General features: G+C 39.1%; 1 protein-coding gene across 1 annotated transcript in view; it reads left to right on the forward strand.

The window, feature by feature from the left end:
* The first annotated feature begins 3,488 nt into the window (after positions 1-3,488).
* Positions 3,489-24,340, forward strand: part of esama (endothelial cell adhesion molecule a) — a 145,829-nt gene continuing 124,977 nt past the window's right edge. The window contains exon 1 of the mRNA XM_041800606.1: positions 3,489-3,907. Coding sequence (XP_041656540.1) covers positions 3,841-3,907 — 67 coding nt within the window. The 5' untranslated portion in view covers positions 3,489-3,840. The remainder of the gene's footprint in view (positions 3,908-24,340) is intronic.

Consider the following 24,340-nt stretch of genomic DNA (forward strand, 5'->3'; position numbering starts at 1 on the left):
TTCGTTCATTTTTCCGTCATTCCTTTTTTTTGTCATTTGTTTTTTTGTCGTTTTTTCCTTTGTTTTTTTGGTTTGTTTTTATAGGTTCGTTTTTACGTTTGCTTTTGGATCATTTAATGTTGTTTGTTTTTTCGTCTTTTGTTTTAATTCGTTCGTTTTCTTATTTGTTTTTTTTTGATCATTTTTTAGTTTTCCGTCGTTCGTTTTATCGTCATTCGTCTTTCTGTCATTCATTTTGTTGTTTGTTTTTGGTTAGTTTTTTTGTTGTTTGTTTTACCTCTTTCGTTTTTTTTCATTCATTTTCTCGTTCATTTTTTCGTTTGTTTTGTCAATCATTTTTTAGTTAGTTTTTCTGTCGTTAGTTTTCCGTCATTTATTTTTCATTTCTAATTTTTGCATTCATTACTTTTGTTTGTGTTTTAATTTTTCGTCCTTTAATCTTTGGTCTTTTCATCGTTCGTTTTTTTGTCTTTCATTCGTTTTTCTCGTTTGTTTTTTTGTTCCTTCATTCGTTTTTCGTTGCACGTTTTTTTCGTATGCTTTTTCTACAAATCAGTGATCTATACACATTTTAGTATATGTTTGCATTAAATATAAAAAAAATGTACTAGTTTTGTCATGATCCAGGTTTTGATTTATTATGTTTCTGAGTTTTCCTATGGTTATCCTTTGTGTATTCTGTGATTTCTAGTTTGACTTTGTATTTGGTTTAGTTCTTAGATGTTATCTGTAGCCCTTGTGTTTCCTTTGTTCAGCCTTTAGTGTTATATAGTCTTTGTGTTTCTGTGTATTTTGGGCTTTTGTTATTTTCCATGTGTCTAGTTTTTTATTGTATTAAGTTATTCCCTGTGTTCCATGTTTAGTTTTACTCCCTGTGTTTCTTGTGTAGTTTATTCCCTATGCTTCTTGTTTAGTTATTCCATGTTTAGATTTACTCCCTGTGTTTCATGTTCAGTTTTTCTCCCTGTGTTTGAGTTTCCCTCCTTGGTTCTTTGTATCCTCCTGTGTTTTCAATGTTTCTGTAGTTTAGCTTCTTGTGTCTGGGTTTCAGTCCTTGTGTGCTTCTTGTGTTAGGTTCCATGTTTCCTGTTTTATTTTGTAGTTGCCTTCCCTTGTGTGTGTGATTCCAGTTTTGCTTCCTGCCTGAGTTTCCCTCCACTTTGATTATCCTTCACCAGTTTCACCTGTGTCTGATTGTCCACACCTGTCTGCCATTGTTAATCACTCCCTGTGTATATAAGCTCTGTGTCTCCCTGTGTCTGTGTCGGTTTATTGCAAATGTCTTCCCTGTGCTTGTTACTCCTCGTGCTCCCTGTGGATTTTGCTTTTGTTGGACTTTGTTTTAAGTAAGTTTTGTTGATGGCTTTTCCTCGTGATCCTCAGTTGCTTTTTCCTGGACTTTAGTTTGTTTAATTAAATCTTTCTGTTTTATCTGCATTTGGGTCCTCCCTTTTGAGTTTTTTGCCTGAACCCCTTGACAAGTTTAGAGTAAAAGTTGAAATACATTTGTACAAGTTCAGAAACAGCATTGTCCACACAAATCAGTTCACATCACTGTATTCTGACAGTATCTTGAGGTCACATGGAGCACAAGGACCCAGGCGATTGCCTACCTTTGCTTATTGTAGTTCTGGCTTTGATTTATAGTGCTGTAGTGGTAAAAGATTTCCCCCCCTTCCTGATTTCTCATGTTCTGCATATTTGTCACACTTAACTCTCTCAGATCATCAAACTTATTTCAATATTAGACAAAGATAATCTGATTAAACTTAAAATGCAGGTTTTAAATGATGATTTCTTATACTAAGGGGAAAAAAAGCCCTCTGAACCTGCCTGGCCCTCTGTGGAAAAGTCATTGCTCCATAACCCTGATAACTGGTTGTTCCATTCTTGGTGGCAATAACTGCAAGCAAACATTTGTGATAACTAGCAGTGAGTCTTTTACATCACTGTGGAGAAATTTTAGCCCACTCTTCTTTACAGAATTGTTCTACTTCAGCCACATTGGAGGGTTTTCAAGCCTGTTTAAGGTCACGCCACAACATCTCAATCAGATTCAAGTCCAGACTTTGACTAGGCTACTCCAAAACTTGGATCATGAACACTGGCCTTAACGGAGTCAAGTGAGGCCTGCAGGTCTTAAGATGGTCTGGGTTCTTTTGTGACCCCCTGAATGAGTCGTCGTTGCACTCTTGGAATCATTTGGTAAGCCAGCCACTTCTGGGAAGGTTCACCACTGTTTCAAGTTTTCTGCATTTGTGGATAATGACTCTCACTATGGTTCTCTGGAGTCCTAAAGCCTCAGAAATGTCTTAACAACCCTTTCCAGACTGATAGACTTTGTTTCTCTTTAGATGGCACCATGTATTGCTTTTTGGGATCTTTTAGCCTGCTTCACTTTGTCAGATGATTCTGTTTAAGGGATTTCAGGATACAACAGGTCTGCCAGTGATCAGGTCTGGGTGTGGATAGTGAAATTTAACTCAGATTTCCAAAAAATGTGGTTAATCACAGTTAATTCAGGATTTAACAGGGGACACAATTATTTTTTTCACTTAAGGCCAGGTAGATGGGGATGCATATTTTTTTTTACCTTTATTTAATGAAATCATCACTTAAAAGTTGCAATTTGTATTTACTCAAATATCAAAGTTTGCTTCATGATCTTAAACATTTAAGTGTTACAAATAGCTTATGCAAATAAGAAAATTAGGAAGAGGGAAAAAACTTTTTCCCAGCACTGTCTATCAGTAAATAATCTATCAAATGAAGGTAAAAGTGAATGATATTTAAACGATATTGGGCATTTAGCCGTAACCAATAATTTCTGTCCGTTTTTCTTGTGAACTCAACTTATTTTTGTCGTTATTTCAGGATAACACCAGTTTTCTCGCGATAACGACTTAATTTTTGTGTTATTGCTGTGTAACAACGTCTGTTTTCCTGTGAAAATGAGTTGATTTATCGCGTAATCACGGGGAAACAGAGTAAATAATACAGGGCCCTTTACGGCTTCCGTACCGGGTACACGTTCATCCTTTATATGTTTGAACTGGTATTTTCTTTCTTTCTTTTTTAATTTCTGAGAAAATTAAAAAGTGAAACAACTATTTGTGGTCCATTTTTATTCCCATTTCGCTCTTTCAGGATTAAATTCCAAAGTTCCTCCAAAATTAGTCGTGTAAGTATTAAATACCCCTGAACATACCGCGGTTTAAACCAGCACAGGTGTACGAGTCAAGAAATATAACACATATGCTGATTTAAGCGGATGTTTTGCGGTCTGATTTCAAAATAAGAGTAGGTTTCCACTAGAAGCAACGTCATAAGACGTTTCGGTCAAACACATCCTTTTATTTTGAAGGTAAAGACCGGAACTAGTAGCTAAATAAAGCTAAAACGGACAGTAGCTCACTCGTACTCTCTCTCTCTCTCTCTGTCTCTCTCTCTCTCTCTCTCTCTGGGAGAAAAAAAAGGACACAGTCAGACTCAGGATGAGAACTTGCGGACTTGTCGGCTTCCCGCTGCCGTCTCGCTCAGGAGGAGGTAGCCGCGCGTGAGCAGGACACGAAGAGGAGAGCTGGAGGAGCGTCCGTGTTGGAGCTGTTGATCTAACCTGCAGTATTTAAAGTGAAAATTAAAGAGAGACAGAGGGACTGGTCGGGCTGCGGGATCACACGGCGACCACATTTCCTCACCTGAAGTGTCCCTTACCTTTGCTCGGCTCGGTGCCTGCCGGAGACTGAAGGAGAACCGGCTCACAGACTTGGAGAGCTTTGCCTGAGGCGACGGAGCTCATTTATAAGGCAGAGAGAGAGAGAGAGAGAGGCACTATCAGCCATGGAGGTCTATAGCACTTCGAGGAAACTTATTCTGCTGTCTTTGACCTTCCTGTGGGGGCTCTCAGGTGAGTACCAAAACATTTATTACGCTTTTTTCTTTATTTACAGATTTCTATTCACCATACACCAAAAACACACACGCAGTCTCTTTAGTTTAAAGTTTTGGACTTATTACTTCTACCAAGGTGACATTTGATGGTTTTCCTCACTACTGTTGACTCTAGAACAGTTTTCTCTGCGAATTCAGGCGGTTTTTTCATCTCCTGCTGGTTTTGTCAACATGAAGAACATTTTTTCAGCCCCTCTCTGAAACATACCCTCCATATCTGGAGCTGGACACCATAGCTGGGTCAGTTATTGTTACATATCTACATCAATACATTATCAGTGGTCAGGACTGGACCAAATATCACATCATGATATTTTTCAGCTCAGTGCTGATGGATGTGTCTGCCTTCATGTTGTGTAAATGATTACATCGCTGTTATTTGAATTATTGGTGGTATTAAAAAAAGGAATTAAAACTTCAGTCATATTTTAGTCAATAATAGAGAGAGTTCTGTCTAAACTACACAAATGTGTTGCCAAAATTTAGGAAACTTGGTGGAACTGGCAAGAAGCAAACAAGGGTTCCTAGATATAGGGTAAGACTAGGGATGTACGATATTGACTTTCTTGTTGATATTTACAAATTAATTTTAGCCAATGAAGCCTAACTTTAAAGTTTAAGCGGTGAGAATGAAGATTTCAGCTGACGTAGATCAGCCCAGAGCTAATTTATCAGTGCTAAAGCTGATATTTACAGTCAGAGTATTGGTTTTTAATATTTACATAATTTTCACATCTGGAGTTACTGTCTTAATATCTGATTTGATATCTGCCTATACCAAAGTCAGGCTGATAATAGTGTTAGGGATGCAGATATTAAAATCTTGCTGACATTTATGTATTAGGCTATTAAAATCTGCCTTTATCAGATGTAAATATTGGCAGTATGAACAAAGAAGTAGGCGAAGTTTTCAACAACAACAGACCTACAGTTGAATTATTTAAATCAAAATCCCAAAGTACTATAGCCTAATACTTCAGTAACAAGTCCACGGTACGGTATCTGTTGTGGTCAAAAAAACAAAAACAAATGAAGACTTTGACACAAAGTGACGTTGGCATTTATTACAACAATTGCAATATTACAATGTATGCATTCAGCTTAACAATATAAATGTATTCTTTGGCTCCAGTGTTTACTAACCTTCTAAAACTTTCATTGTCCACCACTGAAAACAGCTGCAGGACTTTGGTGATATATTCACCCATACATACTGTGATCTGTGGAGCTCTTGCTCTGTTGTGAGGAAGTGGGACTTAAAGTTAACTCTGCATAATTAGACAAAGTCACTTTATATAATAGATATTTGACTCTCTGACATGTATATTGAACAAATAAACTCACTAGACCTCTGCATTTTGAGTGCATTTGAGCTTATACGCTCTCTAGGAGGACGTCATGTTTTGGTCTGCACTGGTAGGGTGACGTCACCCAGCCAGAGCGCTCCTCAGCGTACTCCTTCACCAGCTTTCAGACTGACAGACCATGTGAGGGCTGATTCTCACAGCATTTTGAGATTTGAGGTCTTGTCTATTTTACTGGCACCATGAACGGTTATCAGTCAAAATAAACAGGAAAATGATCAATGTAGATTGACATTTACCTTGCTGTAGCACGTATGTCCATCCACACTGGTAGAATATGTTTGAAATATGTTTATGGATGACGCTGATGAACGTCACCAGCTAGAATGCATCTGTTAGAATAACTGTTCTCCAGACTTTTACCATTCATGAAGCTCACTGTTTCCACACGGTACAAAATGTGGCAGTTTAAAATAACACAGTATGGAAACACATCCAGTTTTTGCTTTTCAAAGTAAAAGCCCACTTTAGCAGTTCTTTAGAGAAATCCAATCATCCTGTCATGTTTTAAAATATTGATTATCTTTAAACTTTAGACCCTTGCTCTTTGCCAGTTCCACCCATTTTTCCAAGTATCGCCAAACTTTTTTCAGCTTACTTTATACATTTTTCAAATATGTTGGTCACACTTAGTGGAACTGGGCCGGACTAACCTGTAAGACCTTCAATGTAAACAATACTGTCTTAACCCAGGGGTGTCCAAACCTTTTCCACTCAGGGCCACATACAGACATATATAGGAACGTTGGGGCCACATTGATTAAGTCAGAAGCAGAATAAAGGAGGAGCTGGGGTGGAGGAGGGTTGTAAAATCAGCTTGCAGAGAGAGCAACAGAACATGGCCGTGCTAGAGCAGGTTAAATAAGGCATCTGATTTCAGGGGGTGCTGTTTGGCCCTACCCCTACCCAACCCCTGGAATATGATTGGTACTGCTATTGCTACCAAAACTCATCAGGGAGTTAGCAAACAAGATATTATTATTTTGACTGCCAATAATCTTACCATGCAGAGTGATGTTTCAGTTTAGTCACAAAAACACTTTCTTCAGTTCTTCCTGCTGAGATGTTTGTTTACAGAATTAGCATGCTAGCACCGTCTTGTGCTGAAACGATGAAGTACAGTGAAGCACAAGCTGTTTAAATGTTGGCAATATTTCATTTATTGTTAGAATTGCTGCAGGCCAATCAAAATTGGACCGCGGGCTGCATTTAGGCCCCAGGCCATAGTTTGGACACCCCTGTATTAAAACCTTCAACCCCTCGCTCCTCAGTTCCACCCACTTTACCAACATGTTTATGCAACTTTGCTCTCCTTTGGTCAAAATTATGATTGAAATCTTAAAGTTTCTGTACTTTTTTATACCACTGAGCACTGAAAAGATGGAGATTTGACCATTTTTAAACACTTTTGAGTATTTTGACAAGACGAACAGCCGAGGCCTCACACTTATTCTCCAAACTGATAAAGATCAGCGAAGCCAAAACGCTGCCTCACCCTGCTTCTTTCTGATTCTGGGAAAAGTGAGCAAAATTTGGGACAACAAGTGACCAGTGAGGCTGGACAGATGTTAATAAACCAGGCTTTTTGCTTACTGGATACCGGGCGTGCTTTAATACACAGGTGTCAAAATCAGGGCCAGGGGGCCAAATCCGCCCTGGAAACAGTGAAATCCGGCCCGCAAGATGATCTCATATTTCTGCTCTAACTGGCCCATCAGTCTGAGGTCTGCAGATTTCCTCAGGTATATAAAATATAAAAGTATCCCTGATGATTTAAGATATCCTAAGTAAGTCAAAAATCTGAAAATATTTAGATAAGAAGTCAGGAATGTGGGAAAAGAAATTAATTGTGTTTCAAATTTTCAATTTAGCATCTCACAATTAGGATTCAAACTTCAGATTTTGACTTGAAATTTCATACTTTGAGCATTTCAACTCATTATTTTGACTTCTCATATAAGATTTTGAGTTTTAAGATCTATAATTTAAAATTTTAAGTGATATTTTGACCTTTTTAACAAATTATTTTTTATTTTATCTCATATTTTCAACTTCAAACTTTGACTTCATAATCCCATAGTTTGACCTTTTAGACTAACAATTTAAAATTTTGAATCATATTTTGACTTCTTTCTAATATATTTGCCATTAAAAAACAATTTTTCAATTTTAATTTCACATTTGTAACCTTTTTGAACTAATAAATTTACTTTTCTCTTTTATAGATTTTAGGTCAAACCCATTTATCATTAGTGCTAAGTTTTATTTTTTTTCATATTTTATTACCAGTGAAACAAGGTTGACGGTTTATGGTTAAAAAGGTGACCCTGTTAGGCCCTCAGGTTAGTCCTGAATCCAGAGTCCGGCCCCTGCTGTGACTGAGTTTGACACCCCTGCTTTAATGCATGCCAGAAGCTTCTGTACCACCCATAATATTTGAACGAAGCCCCCACCCCATACAATGTATGCTATGTGCCGCAGTTTACAAATTCATAATAATAACAAAGTATTGTCCAATGATGGGCGTCCTACACTCCTTTTTGGGGGTACCCTGCTATCAGACAGTATGGTTCAGTATGGTTTGGTTTTTACTAGAATAATTAAAAAAGTATAATTCTGCTATTGTGAAAGCCATTTGTTTTTTTAAGGATGCACCACAGCATTAGTTCAGCATCAGTCTTGGCTTACGTGGGCCATGTTGGCAAACATCGGCCATCTGGTGTACCTGACTGCAGAATCAAAAAGATTTTTTATTTATTTATTTATTTTTATACTGATGTATTTTCATGGTCAAATATCAGAGAAATGTTGGCATAGTGGAAGTAAAAAAGTAGAGTGTCAGTATTAGCCATAAATTTAACAACCAGTGCGTGTCTTTAGTGACAACAGAGATGTACATCCTGCATCGCCATTGAGCTAAAAACACAGGAAGGTGATTTTGTTCTACCCAGCCCTAAAAAGTACATTTTCCCCGTATTTCCTGCCCCACTTATAAAAATACCTCACTGCTTGCTGTCTTCATAATGAAACTGAATGGATATTTTCACCACATGGTAAAGACTAATGAGCCAAAGAGAGAAAAGGTTTGTGTTTCTGAAAGTGTGCCAGAGGATGAAGAGGTGGAATTAGAGCTGAACACCTGTTTGTTTTTCACAGGATTTAAAACAAGTGTGTTACACATGATTAGTATGTCTTCCAGGGAAGAATAATCCCTTTATAGCCGCAGCAGACAGACACTCTCTCTAGCAATGTATTAAACTCCTACTTCCACTGATAGCTGTACTGTACAGGCAGCCTACTTTTTCCCCTGCCATCTCTTTGATTTGAAAAATTGGGGCACTGTGCAGCTGCATGGGTATTTTACAAGTGTTTTAAGGAATGAGAAGTTTTAAATGATTAATTCAGGTAAAAATTTTAACAGCCGCATCTTGAGGGGAGCATAATTTTACACATTATGAGATTATTATGATTCGTCATGGTGTTTCATAAGATACTTAGACAGAGTGAGTTCTTGAAAGAAGTTTCCCATGTGTCCTCCGAGGGCTTCCCTTTAAAAGTCACAGATTTGAGAAGTTTAATGGGAGGAATCTCACGTTTAGTCAGGTGAACCTCTGCACCTGATCTGTAGCTGAAGCACTGCTCAGACAGGGAAATCCAAGGGCAACAGCATGGCTGATCGTAAACTTTAACAGTAGTCAGCCTCAGAAATGATCGTCAGGGTTTAATGTTTGCATCTTTGATTGTTTTTTTTCCCTGGAGCTGAATAATCCGGGGAGGGCTCCTCCTCTCCAAACCAACCAGATCCTTCTGATGAAAGCTGGTAAAGGCGTGTAATTCAGCAACTTTCATGTTAAAGAAGTCACTCGTGTTGTTGTAGAAATCACAGTTTAAAAGAAGCAGAAACATTTGTATGGAGTCGCCTGCTTGTTGGAGGAGCTGAGCTTCTTGGAAAGTTAAAATTCCTTCTGTGATTTATCATTCATAAGGTTTTTAGCAACAGCTGAATAAAACACTCACTCCTCGCTGATAGAAATGGATCTGTGATTAGAAATCAGTCTAGCCAGGGCTGTGGGATATGAGAAGGTATGTGGTGTTTCTGTAAAAGTGTGATGATGGGGCTGCACGCCGGTGAAGGGGTTAGCACTGTTGCCTCACAGCAGGAGGGTTCCTGGTTCACTTCCTGGCCTTTCTGTGTGGCGTTTGCATGTTCTCCCCGTGCAGTGCGTCTAGTTTTAGTCATCTTGATGAAAACTAAACTTAGTTTTGTCAGTGTTAGTCATCACAGATCTATTTTTGTTAGTTTTAGTCTAGTTTTTGTCATGAAAAAACGGCTGTTGACGAACATTTTTAGTCATAAAAAACAAACAGCCATAAAAATCACACCCTTTCTTGCATCGACTTCAAATTAGTCATTGTGAAACATTTAAGCATGACAGTGCCTCTGAAAAACTGATAAAAGTGCATCCTCATTCGTAGAAAATGTGGTGCTTAAACAGAAAATCGTGGGTTGGGTGCAGCTTCAGCTATTTTCGGGATCTTTAGTGTACATGAGAGTTCATGACTGGACTGTAAAAGTGCATAACTCAGATTTGACTCCACTTTAAATAGCAAACAGAGATTCCTGTGCGTCCTGTCATGCATTTTGAATATCATTTTATCGTCCGTCATGTCTCCTACCGGCTCCCAGCACCAGGAGAGAGGAGGTTTTAGTTTGAGGCAGATATAAATGTCTCCAACACTCTCTCACGGAGCCTCCTGCTCTCTGATGGAGGAACAGGAGATATCCATTTAAGTCAGGAAGCTCCATCTGCTCCAGGTGAGTGCGTGTTAGCTCCCACAGACAGCCGGCTAGCTTTCACTCAGCCTGTGAGACATGAAAGCCGCTCGTTCTGCCTCAGTTTGCTTTTGGCCGTCCTCGGCCCGTGTGTGCTCTTCAGCTCTGTTGCCAAAACAATCACATGCGCTGACACAGGCAATCTCAACGCTGCTTCAGGGAGGGGCAGCACCTGAAAAAAGCTCCCACACAGGCCGCTGTGATGACATTATGGTTCAGACACCTTTAAGGCATGTTGGGGAGTGATAGCTTGTAATGCCCCCCAGTGACTAATCTGGACTTTGAACAGCTGCTGTGATTCAGTGTCACAGTCCAACGGGACAACAATACGAGCGCAGCGGCTGACCTTGACCTCAGCGTTTGACTCACCATCAATCGCCCCGCAGGTGTGTCCTGAAAACACCGAGCCGTCCTCATGCAGAGAGGAAGCCTTCATGAATAGCAGCCGGTGGCAACAGGAAAGCCGAGCGCTCCTCGAGTCCCCGATGGAGCCGAGTCTGTTAGAGCAGGAAGTGAGCAAACATCCTCCGACAAACAAGACCAGGCTGAGTTTGAGGTTCAGGCAGAATCTGGAGCAGAGGAGGACGGTGGCAGAGAATGCTGAACACAGTCGACATATATGATTTTAAATCAAGAGCTCCAGTGAATATTGACTGTTGGATCAAAAAGCTCAAGCATTTGCAACAGAATTTCAGTCAGCGCAGCTGTTAAAATAAAATATCCAAGCTAAACTCTTACAGGATGACTTCAAAAGTGGTCAAAATCTTCTTTGCATTCAAAGGATGCACTAGTCTAATACTTCCCCTTCTTCCTGTCTGCTAAGCAAACCCAAATTACCCCAGACATGCACAAAAGGTGTCACTACATGGCATGACCACTGCCTGGCCTCTCGCCATTAAAACAGTAGAGTGCAGATTTATGCTGCTACATGGATGCAAAATAAGAAGCACATAAGCTGAATAGAGCAAAACTCATACATCTGGCACTTTAAAGAAATTTACAAAGTTCAAAAAATTGACATTTTGTAACATAAAGATCATCAAAAGATAAAATATGAAACATATTTTAGTGCATACTTCAGTTTTGTGCTGTCCAGTGTCCACATTGAAGCTTCCTGCCCTTGTTTTTTCAGTCACTTCCTGCCGATGTGCTCTCTCATATTTTAAAATGATTATGGCGATACGCGTCGTCATCATCAATCATTGGAAACTTGTCCAAACGTGGGTGTTTTATGTGATCTTTAATGTACTACTGATGATGAACTCTGTCAAAAGAGCAGAAATATAAAAACAAAGCTAGAATGAGGCAGGGCAGAACGATGTGTCTGGGAGAGCTGCAGGTGTGAGGCAGGGCTGGTTTTAGTCATTTGGAGGCCCAGGGCAAAGACCAATATGAGGCCCCTCCCCTTTAGCTATAGAATTAATATTGACTGGAAAAAAATTAGAAAGCATCTCTTTTATGTTAATAAAGCCACAGGACTACAGTAAATGCCCCAGTGTGAGATTCAAATACTCCAAATAGCCAATCATTTGTTATGGTTTAGCTCATTATCTCTGATCTTGCCAGAGTTTCCTCAGCTGATGTAAGTCTCACCAACCTCCAACTTACTCGTTGGGAGGTTAAATCATCTGAGCTGGTTGTGTGGCTCCCAAATGGCTCTGAAAAAGTGAATTGTGTTGCACTTTTGTGATATATTGAAACATCTGAAATTCTCCTCATGGGAGCGTTAACACTTTTTGGCAATATTTGAGAGGTTTTTCGAAATTCAGGTGTTTCCATTACCAGTTTTTTATTGCGCTATTTTTGATTCTGCTTATTTCTAAGGGTAATGGAAACACAGCTTCTGTTTCAGTAAAAAGCGTGTTTATTAAAGGGCTCGCCTTTTAGCTCAGTACAAGACTCCTCTATACTCTCGTTTCCCAGGAACAGTCCTGCAGACCCAGGAGGTCTGCAGGACTGAGTGACTTGTGTTATTGCTGCCTCCATGCCAGGTAAATCGGTTCAACTTTGGTAAAAAAAAATCCCTTTCTTGTAGGGTGTAAGGATCTTGTTCAATTTATGTAGAAATTTTCAGATGATATTTGCAGCTTAAAGGTCCATTTAGAGCTGTAAAGTACTAACTTTCCTCGGTTCCCATTCATTCCTAATGGTGGCCCCATTCCTGGCCCCTCAACAGACCTTTGGGGTCATGTCATTGTTGCAAAGTCACTGACACTTACTAGAATTTAACTTACACAGAACATGCTTTAACGGGTGTAGAAAACCTTTAGTTTTCTGGTAGTTTATTCCCTGGGTAAAGAGTATAAAAACTCAAAGTCTTCTCACCCTGCTTGATTCTGGGAAAGGTGAGCAAAATTTAGGACACGTTAACAGTGGGGCTGGATGGATGTAAATAAGGCTTTATACTTACTGGTGAACTACCAGTACACATTAGCTTTGAAACTACCAGTCCAGGATGAATGAACTTCTCCCCGACCCTGTCCTGAGGGTTCAGATGTCAAATTGTCTTCAGTGCACACAGAAGTGTTTTCCCACTTTCCTTAATGCCAAGGATTACCACAGAATACCTAAACTGGATGCTAATGCGCTGTATAAACAGGGTTGTAGTTGTTGCTGTGTTTGCTATGATGCTATTAATGTTTTAAATGCGAGTCGGCTCCGGCCTGATTGTTCTGGTCTCTGACTTTAAGGGAATTGCATATAGAGAGCCAGTAAAGAGAGGGAGCAGTGAAGCCGATATTTTATAATGGACTCTGAACTCAGACAAACATGGTACACCTTTAACATCACACCAATAGGAGTCTGCACAGGTTTAAAAACTGCAGACGTGAGACTTGCACCATGTCTTGGCTCAACATTCTGGTTGAAAAATGAGCACCTATATAAATTAAAGTCATAACGGCTAAAATAACAGAACTGTGATTTTAGCTTCAAGCTAACTGAACCTGAATGCGCTCCTCTCCTCTGTTGTGAAAAGCTTCACTGAACAGTATTAAACTCTGCGTCTCCGTCTCGTGACGCCTCGATCATCGTCTCAGTAGCGTGTGTTTGGATCAGCTAATTTGATTACATTAGTCCAGGTTCAATAGGCACTGTGCCTCATTAAGCGCCTTATTCTAATTGCCTGAGTGAATTTGCCCCCCTGTTTGTTCTTAAATCCAACACTCGCTGAAATATCATCTTTTATCTGCTGTTTTCTCTCTCTTACAGGGAAGTGTTTGTGAGAAGTGCTTCTTATTAAATCTGTGCTTTCATTGTCAGAAGTGTCAGATAGGTCCTCTTGCTTGTGTTATGAGGGAAGTCTGAGTATGAACACAGAAATATTCAGTTTGTTTTTCAGGATGGCCACTTTGAAATCCCTCCTATCAAAAACCCTAAAAAAAGTCTTAAATCTGTTGATAAACAACATGGCAACGAGCCCAGGTCTCATTCAAAAAAAAAAAGACATTTACTATGAAAAGATCCTGACCCACCTTAGAAGCCTGCAAAGACATTTTCAGTTCAAGTTGTTGTGGATAAGGAGGACTACTGACCTTGTCCCTGTGACTTTTCCACTTTTCCTTTTTGCATTTTATAACAAGTTGCCATAGACCCATCTCACAATCACATTTGAGGTTAGATCCGCCACCTTGAACCCAGGGTTTCCCACAAAGTTGATGCCATTCTTTGTCAGTATTGGCAGCCATCCTGCCCCGCCTCTTCCTTCATGTTTTGTTTTTCCATTTCTGCTCTCATGAGGATGCACCAATAGCATCACTTAGCTTTAAAAATATTTCACACGTAATCATAATAGGAGAAATGCATGCAAGAAGGTTGCTGGAGTACCATCTCGCAACCATCATCCTAGACTGGGGCATTTTGGCAGCAAGAAGCTGCAGAAAAATGTTGAATCAGAAGCTTGAATCTTGATTTTTCAGACACTGCACATGAACTGGTGCATTTGCAGGAAGGAAGTATTGGTAGATGTCTCTGCTGTGCATACTGATTATGATTAAAAATATAAAATCAAGAAAATAGCCAGCCAGCACACTTTAATGACTCTAAACAGGTACTGTCATTGTGCAGGAAACACTGCTGACACCCCTACTGGAAACATCCTATATTTGGCAAAGTCAGGTTTTTCTAAATGGTCGATTAGCTGTGCAGTCTGATCAAAATGTCATTGGTTGAGCAATGGTAGGGGTCGGTGGCTGAACAGACATGAAGAAAAGACACGATCAATGTGATTTGTAGTAACTGATGGGAATTTGTGATTGCTTTACAGTAATTACACTCTAAAAAACTTAATAAAGGTGAGACCTCAGCACAGTTATGCAGAAAGGTGCAGGAGTTTGTGTCATAGCTGCTGTGCTCGTGTGTCCTCTTCACTCTCTGTCACAGCCTGTCCGGCTTTTTCATTCACAGGTTGTCAAAGATGTTTTACCATCTCATAAAGATGCAGATGTCTCCTAGTCCCAGTCCCGACACGTGGACTTATTTTTAGTTCACCTTGGTAAAAATTGTTGCATACAAAAAGGGTCTTTACCCGAGAAACCTTATATCTCAGGAAAAGAGTGCTGACATTTTCCAGTACGACATATTTCTAGTGTAGATTTTTTTTTAGATTATCTTTATTCATAAAAAAAAGTCTGGAAGTTGCATTCATGGAAACATTACAGACTGAGAAACATTTGAGGAATAAAACTGAGAAAAATTCAGCAGTCTATCCCGGGAATATATTATGTATAGACCTGTTTCAGAAGTAGTTTCATGAACAGTAGCTTTATTTAGCTTCGTGAGCTTTAGCTACGCAATAACTGATACTAAATAAGCCAATGTAGCCAAGTTAGATTAAGCAACATGAGCTTTACCAAACGGAACTGCATAGATAAAGCATAGCTTTCATAGCTGCCTCCAACCTTAGCTTAGTTAGCTAAGCTTAGTGTTAGCTACATTTGCTACACATCTCTGTATCACATTGCTAAGTTAGCTTCAGCAATGTGAGCTTTCGCAAACAGAGCTAATGCTAACTAAGCTGCGTAGATACATAGCTGCTTTTTGTGCATAGCTTTAGCTGTGTTTGCTACATTAAATATGCAGCTATCTTATCTGTAGCTAAGTTAGCATCAGCAATGTGAGCCTTAGCAAATGTAGCAAAAGCGAACTTAGCTACATAGATTTGTAGCTGCTTGTGTTTTTAGCTTTAGCTGTGTTTGCTATGTTAGCTGTGAAGCTCTGTTTTCTGTAGCAAGCTAAAGGAATTTAACAAATGTGGCTAAAGCCAACTTAACTACATAGATAGAGTATTTGCATATCTGTCATACCTGCTTTGTGACCTTAGCTTACTTGTATTAGCTACATTTTCTATGCAGCTCTGTTATCCATAGCTAAGTTAGCTTCAGCAATGTGAGTTTTCGCAAAAAGAGCTAATGTTAACTTAGCTGCGTAGATATGTAGCTGCTTTGTGTGCATTGCTTTAGCTGTGTTTGCTACATTAACTACGCAGTTCCATTATTTATAGCGAAGTTAGCACCAGCAATGTGAGCCTTAGCAAATGTCGCAACAGTGAACCTAGCTACGTTGATATGTAGCTGCTTGTGTTTTTAGCTTTAGCTGTGTTTGCTACATTAGCTTTATTTTCTGTAGCAAGCTTCAGGATCATGAGCTTGAGCAAACATAGCTAATGCCAACTTAGCTATGTAGATACTGTAGCTGTTTTATGACCCTAGCTGTAGCTACATTAGCTATTTAGCTATGTAGCTCTCTTAACTATGTGGCTAGTGCAAATGTTAAAAAACACCGTTATTGATTTGCTTGATGAGACAGTAACATGAAACATCAGTAGAGCTTGACATTAGAGCTACATAGCCAACATGCCGTTGAACTGCTGAATATTAGAGGGAAAGATGTAGTGGATATCATCACTGCTGGGAATTTCTTCAGCATGATGCCGCAACATCCTTTCCTATGAGGTATTGCTTAATTAAACAGGGAAAATGTGTGTAATTTAGGAAACATAATTTATGTTGTATTCAGAGATTTTCATTAATGTGATATGATCAGGATAAGATGATTGTAGAGTGAAGGTAACACTGAACTGTTTTTTCTCTTTTTCGGTGTATTTTTGGGGTAGAGCTTCCTCCATCTCTGCTCTTTTAGCCGAGGGTCCCCAGTCAACTGCAGCTACATCCAGGAATTATCCCGGACCCTAGAGGGTTAATTGTTTGTCAGCTGGCATGGTTGTGAGGACAATGGTGGAAAGGTTGACGGGTTTGCATCAACACTCGGTCCTCTTTAGTGGAAATCCAACAGCCCCAATCCAGACTATTTATAGATGTTCCCATCTCCTGTAAAACTGTGACAGAGTGCCCTGAAATGAGCCACTTCTTCACTCCTGACATTAGCTCTGTGTTGTAGAGGCGGGGGTGTGAATACATTTACATGAGAGCACACGATAAGACAGACGTCCTCTATCAACGGACCCTCCTTCATGGAAACAAAGTAGAGCTGGGTCTTATCTCTGGTCTCGAGTGTCGTACAACCACTCTTCTTTTCAGAGTCTCCGTCAGGTATAAAGAACACCTTCATTTCTTTTCAAGGTTTGTCTCTCGCTGGACTCTACCTGTTTAACAAGGTCAGTCCGTGTTAGCGTCAAAGACGGCTCTAGGGCTGGGTGATGTGGACCAAATCCTCATATTTCTTAACTGAATGGGGATGCAGTTTGACTCTTTGCCTCTGAAAATAAAATTTGGTTGTAAAAACACCAGAATAATAAGCCTACAAACCATACTGAAACCTGGCTGCTGTCATGGCAAGACCTGGACACACAATATTCGAGAATTTTACTGGTTTTAATGACAAAAAAAGCCTGCAAAAAAGTCAGTATTTCTACATGCAGTTCAAAAAGGACTAACTGGACTTTTACATTGTTGTAAACATGTTAGTCTGACTGAAATCATGATAAATCAATTTTTAGAACTCAGACTAGCACACAGAGTTAATCTGGTTGGAGATCTATTCGTCCTGCATGAAAAAAATTAAAATTAACCAGACTGACTGACTCGTTTGTTTTCTGAGCATGCTCCTCAGCTTCTCTGCAGAACTTTGACCTGAAAGTCCAACAGGAACATAGTGCATAACACTGCAGGCCTGGTAAATTCCTAATGGACTTGACAATATATTGCACTTATCTAGTCATCTGAATATTCTTTTAGGGCTGCAACCATTCACATAGTTTCTATGGCAGATTCCACTATTTCATATTAAAAACTGTTTTTGTTTAATTTTAGGTTTTTGGACATAAATGTAATTTACTTCCTGTTTGGATAAAGACCTTTTATTTTTAAAGGAAACAAGGAACTTTTTTGCTAGATTGTGTCATGAAATTAATCCTGGAAAAAGGAACTTGTTATGGATTGAAAAGGAAAAAAGTAAAGAGTAAAAAGGTAAATGTTGGCTATCAAAAGGTGTACATGACTTTGACTTGTCCACTGAGCTGTCTGTGAGTTGTTGTTTTTTTTTTAAGATTGTTTTGGGGGGATTGTTTGCATTTATTTGGACAAGGACTGGGCAGTTTAGCGCAAATTATATTTAATTGCAATATGGCCTGCTACAATTTCCAAATCGCACAATTTGCAATATTTCTTTAACATGAAATGTGTAAGAACACCAGTTTAATAAATCTAATTTTTGCAGCTTTAAGATTTTATGCACACTATGCAAACATTTAAGGGTCAAATATTTCATAATGGTGTACAAAAATCATCCTTTTTGTGTTTTAAGTATGTTTTCCTTAATCAAAATGAGATACATAAAAATGATAACTCCCTTCAAAAAAGCAAATGACATCACATTTGCTATATGCGCAGAAATGAATAGTTGGTTCTATCTAAAATTGATGAAGCTTATTGTTTGTTCACAAAAGTCATACCCCATGTTGTGAGCAGCTGATAGCCAGCTTCACCTCCTCCACCCCAGCTGTCTCCTTTATAGCTTAAAGCTTGTTGCACCCTCATATTTAGATTCATGCTAGTATGGATTAATAGCTTCGGAATATCAAAGCAGCTGCTTGAGTAACCCAGGGAGCTTCTTTAGAGCAGAATATTACGATCCTATGTCAAGTTAAACTGTAGTAGATCCATTTTGCAGTAAAATGGTTAAATGTATGATGAGTGTGTTGGTTGAATGTAGGCTGTAAAATGGAATGATTTATTGCTTGAATTTTAAGACAAACAAGACATGGAGAGACGTGCTCCAAACTGTACTGTGACTGGGAATTGATTCCCAAACCAGTGCATCACCACTTTAGCCCATATGAGCACCTACTCTAGAGCTATTCACTCGGCCAAACCGGCACCCAAGTCATTAAGGTGAAATGAGACCTTAAGGAGCAGTGGTGGACTTATTTTGTATCAATGTATCAATGGGCGGGCAGCCACGTATGTCGGTCACGTATCACTCCGCTACGCCAATGGGGCATTATTTATACCAGTATTTTTCAACCTTTTTTTAGGCACGGCACATTTTTTGATTAAGAAACATCCCAAAGCACACCACAAGCCAAAAATGTGACAAAATGACACATTAAGAGTTCAGCTAGCTTTGAGAGCTCTCTCAGACACTTTGTGGTTTTTCTCATTAAAGTTGCCTGTTTCTCAGTTTGTTGCAGGGAACAAAATAGTCAGTGCTCTTGTTTTGAAGTGACAGGTGTTTCGTTTGGAATTAAGGTATTTCCTCACACACCAAGCATAAACGAGTCGGTACAGTCAGACCTTCAGTGAAAGTAAATCCAGATGTGAGGTGACTTTGGCTGTACTGCCTCCAACTCACTGCTTTTGTCTTCTCTTGACCACCACTCACACTTGGCATCTCATCTGGGTTAGAATTTTGACCAGGACCCCGATCAACATTGCTGTTGCATTTTTAGCACCGCCACCTTTATCATGCATCATTCATTCTGTTATCTTAAATGAATAAAGTAATTACTGCGGTCCTTACGGCCCCCCACTGACATGGAGGAGTATTACTCTTACCAGCCACCACACTGCTGGCACAGGTGCTGAACAAGTACATGCCGTGACTGAATAATGTATTTTTTGAACCTAGTTAGTGAAATTGGATATTTTCCCAGAACACCTCTGTGATTTCTCATGGCACAGTAGTGTGCTGTGGAACAGTGGTTGAAAATCACTGCTTTATAACTCCTGTTTGCACCACAGCACAGTGCATGCATCTAACATTGCGCATTTAAAAGTATTGCGAAACTCCTTCCCATGGCTGGTATTGATACTGGGTGCAGGGGTTAGCGCTGTTGCACCACAGCCAGAAAGTTCCTGGTTCGCTTCCCGGTTAGGGCCTTTCTGTGCAGAGTTTGCATGTTCTCCCTGTGCACACGTGGGTTCTCTGCAGGTACTCCGGCTTCCTCCCACCACCAAAGACATGCTCGTTAGGCTAATTGGTGACTCTAAATTGGCCGTAGGTGTGAATGTGAGTGTGCCTGGTCGTCTGTCTCTATATGTTAGTCGTGTGATTGACTGAATGTACCCCACCTCTTGCCCAGTGACAGCTGGGATAGGCTCCAGCACACAGCGACCCCCGACAGGATAAGCAGTGTAGCCCTCATTATAAGCAGTATTGTATTATCCATTGTCTGTTTTCAAAATAGATCAATAAACAGTATATTGAAGACTGTATTTATTTCCCAGCTCTAGAAAAGAGCATGCTCATTTGTTTTCCAGGTGTGTCAGAGTGGACGTTACTTATTTAACAAGGTCAGTCCATGTAGCTCCAGCGGCTGCTCTGGGATGTCAGAGGGGTTAGAGTCAGCGTGGTGAATGAGAGCGCTATTTTTAGCTTCATGTATTATTTTAACACAGGGCCACTTAGGACGCTGATCCTCTGAATGCGTCTCTCAGCCTGGCACACTGACATACTCTATATATGACACATTGATTTCCTGTTTCACCTCCCATTGTTACGGTGACAACTGTTCATCCTAAAATATATTATACATCCCAGAGGGCCGTGTGAGGCAGCGCTTCCATCTAACAACCACGGCCTTATCTCTAATTGCCTATTTCTTAGAATAATACCAAATGGATTGCAAAGCCCCTTTGCTCTTTGAGCTGGGATTAGAGCAGTTTGAAGGCCGCGCTCCTCATGTATGTGTCCCCGGCAACTGGTGCAATTTTGATTTGAGGAAGGAGATTGAGGGATTTATCTATACGTAATGACACAGAAATACAGCGGTGCAGTTTCTCCTCCCTGGCCGAGGCAGTTTGCCGTCCAATCGTCAGCCTCTTGTAATCCCGTGTATTTACACCCACTGGTGCTGTGTACACGGCCCAGCACAACAAGAACCTGCAGGGAGATTAGTATAGGTTAAACCCTCACAGTGATGGATAAAAAGAGAGCCAGCACCGTGCAGGAGGAGTGAAAAATCACTGTAGCCTCTCCTTTTCAACATTTTTCCTCCTAACCTCATGAAACCTCCCGCCGTCAAAAGGTTTTATCACACAGTGATGCTAATCCTCCAGGTCTGAGTTACTCATACTTAGCCATCCTACATTTAACCTAAAGACGAGAAAACAAAAGTTACATAATGAGATAAAAAGGACTAGAAACAGGAAAGCTACGTCAGGGCGGCAGCTGGCATCTCTGTGTGGACCATTTAGGCTCTCTTTGACTTCTTTGCCAATCCTTCCTGTTGTTTTACAAAGTTTTAATGGCACTTCTGCTCTTGGAGTCATTTTTATCTCTTACTATTCAATTTGTGGTCACTTTGAAACTCTTGTTATGAAGCTTAAATGTCTGTAGGCAATTTGTGCATCATTTTAGTGAATGTATACCTCTTTGTATTCTGTTTTTGTTTGGATATAGCTTTTTTTTGCAATTTTACCCTTGTTGGGGGTCAATTTCTGTCTTTTTATGATCATTGTGGTCATTTTAAGGGTTCTTTGCTGTAATTTTTCCTCTTTTGTTGTAATGTCTCTAATTATTGTGGTCTTTTAAGGTTTTTTCTTGCTATTTTACCTTTTTATGTGTTCATTTCCTGTCTTTCTGTAATGGCCGGGGTCATTTTGAGGTTCTTTCTTGTCATTATTCCTCTTTTCGTGGTCAATTTGTGTCTTTTTTGGTCATTGTGGCCATTTTGTTTTTTTTGTTGCTAGTTTTTTTTTTCCTCTTTATGTGGTCGCTTCCTTTCCTTTGAGGTCATTTTGGTAGTTTTGGAGATACTTTCTTGTCATTATTCCTCTTTTGTGGTCAATTTGTGTCTATGTGAATCGTTGTAGTCATATTTGAGGATCTTTGTTGTCAGTTTTCCTCTCTATGTGGTGAGTTTTTGCCTGCTTTTAAATCATCGTAGTCATTTAAGAGGTTTCAGTTTGCCTTTACTCAAATTTTTTAGTCTGTTTTTATCTATTCGTAACCATTGAGGTCATTTTTTTTTGCTATTGTTTTTTTTGTTATTTTTTACTCTTTTTGTGGTCAGTTTATGTCTTTTCATGATCATTTTTGTAATCTTCACTGGCAGCCATTGTTTACAGACCAGACCAGGCCCCTGTTACTTCTGCTCCACCCTCGAATGATGCTGAATGGTCTGGCCAGTCCATCAGCTTAGCAAGGTTGATTTTTGAGTTAACTCGAAACTGCTTTGGGTCCTGTTAGGGATGCACATTTTTTGCATATTTGTATGAGCGAGGCCGCCCATGAAGGGGGGAGCTTTATGGGGCCCGGCCAGATGCATATCCTTTTTTCTCACCTGAAAAACCACTCCTATCAAAACAACAAGTACTTTATTTATTGATGCTGTAGTGTATACCATTCATAAAAATGTGAATCCCTTTTCTTAAAACAGATGCAAAATGGTTTAAAAGTGGCAAAAAAATGTGCAGAAAAGGTGGTGCAAAGAAATTGTATAAGTTTCAGGAATGGGCTAAAGTGACAAAACTGGGCCAAAGCAGCAGAAAAAGGCAGAATTGATAACCTTGCAAAGCAGATGGGTTCGCCCGTTTCTGTGTTTCTCACTGGTGAATCCATCTTGCAAAGCTCTGATCTGAACCGTTTGGGCCCGGTTAGAAAGTGACAGGACCAATCAGTGACAAGGAGTAGCACAGGTAAACAAGGGGTAAACAGGTGTTTTTCAAAGGCTCTGCCCTTTCCCAAACGCTGTCTATGGGAGGTTTACCAGATAGATGTGTTACATCCATCTGGCGTGTCAGGTTACAGAATAAAAGTGATGCAAAAGGATTCAAAAGTGGCAAAATGGGTTCAGAGTTTGCATAACAAAAAGTGAAATGTGGTTAAAAGGTGCAAAAATAGACTAAAGTGTGGTGAAAGGGGATTCAGAAGTGGCAAAATGGGCATAAAAAATAGTGCAATGTGGTTAAAATGGGCAATTATGGATAATTAAGTGGTGAAAAGAGGTTAACAGTTGTAAAAATGGGTTAAATAAAGCTGGGATGTGGCAGAAAAAAAAATGATTGAAGGGTTTAAAAGTGGTCAAATGTTGTAAAAAAGTGGCAAAAAATTGTTTGAAGTGGCAGAAATGGGATATAAATGTCACAAAAATGAGTAGAAGTGGGCAAAATATATGCAAATTTGATGAAAAGTGACAAAAACGGGCAGGAAAAAGTGGTTTAAAGGGGTTAGAAGGGGCACAGATAAATGTTTCAACATCAAAACCCAGTCTGATGCTTTTCAGGTCCAACATGAGGAAACTGTTAGCCAGGATGCTAACACCAATGCTGCTGATCCAACACATGTTATATTCTATATTATTGTTATATTATATTTTATTATTATATTATATTATATTATATATATCTATCTGTAAGTCACAGCTGTGGAGGGCTTGTTCTCTGGGTTTGTCCAAACAACTGTGGCCAGAGCCAGGGCAGATTTCCTCAGGTATAAAAATGTAAACTTATCCTTGATGATTTAAAACATCCATGTTAAGTCATAAAATCTGAAAAAGTAAGGAGTAAAAATATTTAGATAAGGTCAGGAATGTTGGAAAAGTAAGTAGTGTGTGTTTTAATTTCATATTTTCAATTTTGCATCTCACAATTAGGACTTTAACTTGGGATTTTGACTTTTTATTTCCTACTTGGAGCATTTCAACTCGTAATTTTGACTTCTCATATGATATTTTGACCGTTAAGATTAAAATTTTAAGTCATATTTTGACCTTTTTAACCAATTATTTTGTATTTTCTTCTTTTTTCAACTCCAGACTTTGACTTTATAATCCCATAGTTTGACCTTTTAGACTCACAATTTGAAATTTTAAATCATATTTTGACATTTAATTTCACGATTACAAATTTTACTTCATATTTTGACCTTTTAACTCATGATTTTGACTTTCTTTCAAATATATTTGCCTTTAAAAAACAATTTTGAATTTTAATTTCATATTTTGACCTTTTTGAACTAACAATTTTACTTTTCTCAGATTGTGAGCCTTTAAACTGATCTTTTTAACTTTTTAAATTTCAAAATCATGTATCCTCAGTACTAGGTTTTTCTTTCCCCACATTTCTCTACTGGTGAAATGAGGAGAACAGTTAATGGTTAGAAAGGTGACCCTGTTAGACCCTTAGTAGTCCTGAATCCAGAATCCACAATCCCTGCTGTGATTGAGTTTGACAGCCCTGCCTTACATGGGCAGATGAATAATCCAACCAACAAAATAATCATAATATTGTCATTAATATTCAAAATAACAATAATAGTGTTAATTATTATTATTATTATTATTATATTATCAGCTGCAATTCTAATAGGAAGAAGAAGGAGAAGAGTTAACCTTCATGAAATGAATGGAAGAGGAGAAAATGTACTATTAGTGTATGGGGTAATGAAAACAAAACAAAAAGAAAACACATATTTGGATCTATTTCTAACCATTTTATTTATGTATTTAGTAATGTTGCATGCATTAGTAGGAGCTGAATCTATGCTCTTTGTTCATTTCTGTTTCTCTGAGGTTATTGTGCCCTCTCAGTGCATTGATTGGATTTCAAAAAGGACTCTTACACTCTGAAGGCCCTGACACATACAATTATACTGCAATCTTAACACAAATTAAAAAATACTTCAGTTAAGCCTGGGGTCATGTAAACACCTTGATCTAATTATCTCACCTTAATTAAAGTGACATTGGCAGGATTAATGTGTGATTAAAGGATGTGGAGCAGTGCAGCATTAG

This window comes from Cheilinus undulatus, linkage group 12 (genome assembly GCF_018320785.1).
Source record: "Cheilinus undulatus linkage group 12, ASM1832078v1, whole genome shotgun sequence".
Lineage (NCBI taxonomy): Eukaryota > Metazoa > Chordata > Actinopteri > Labriformes > Labridae > Cheilinus > Cheilinus undulatus.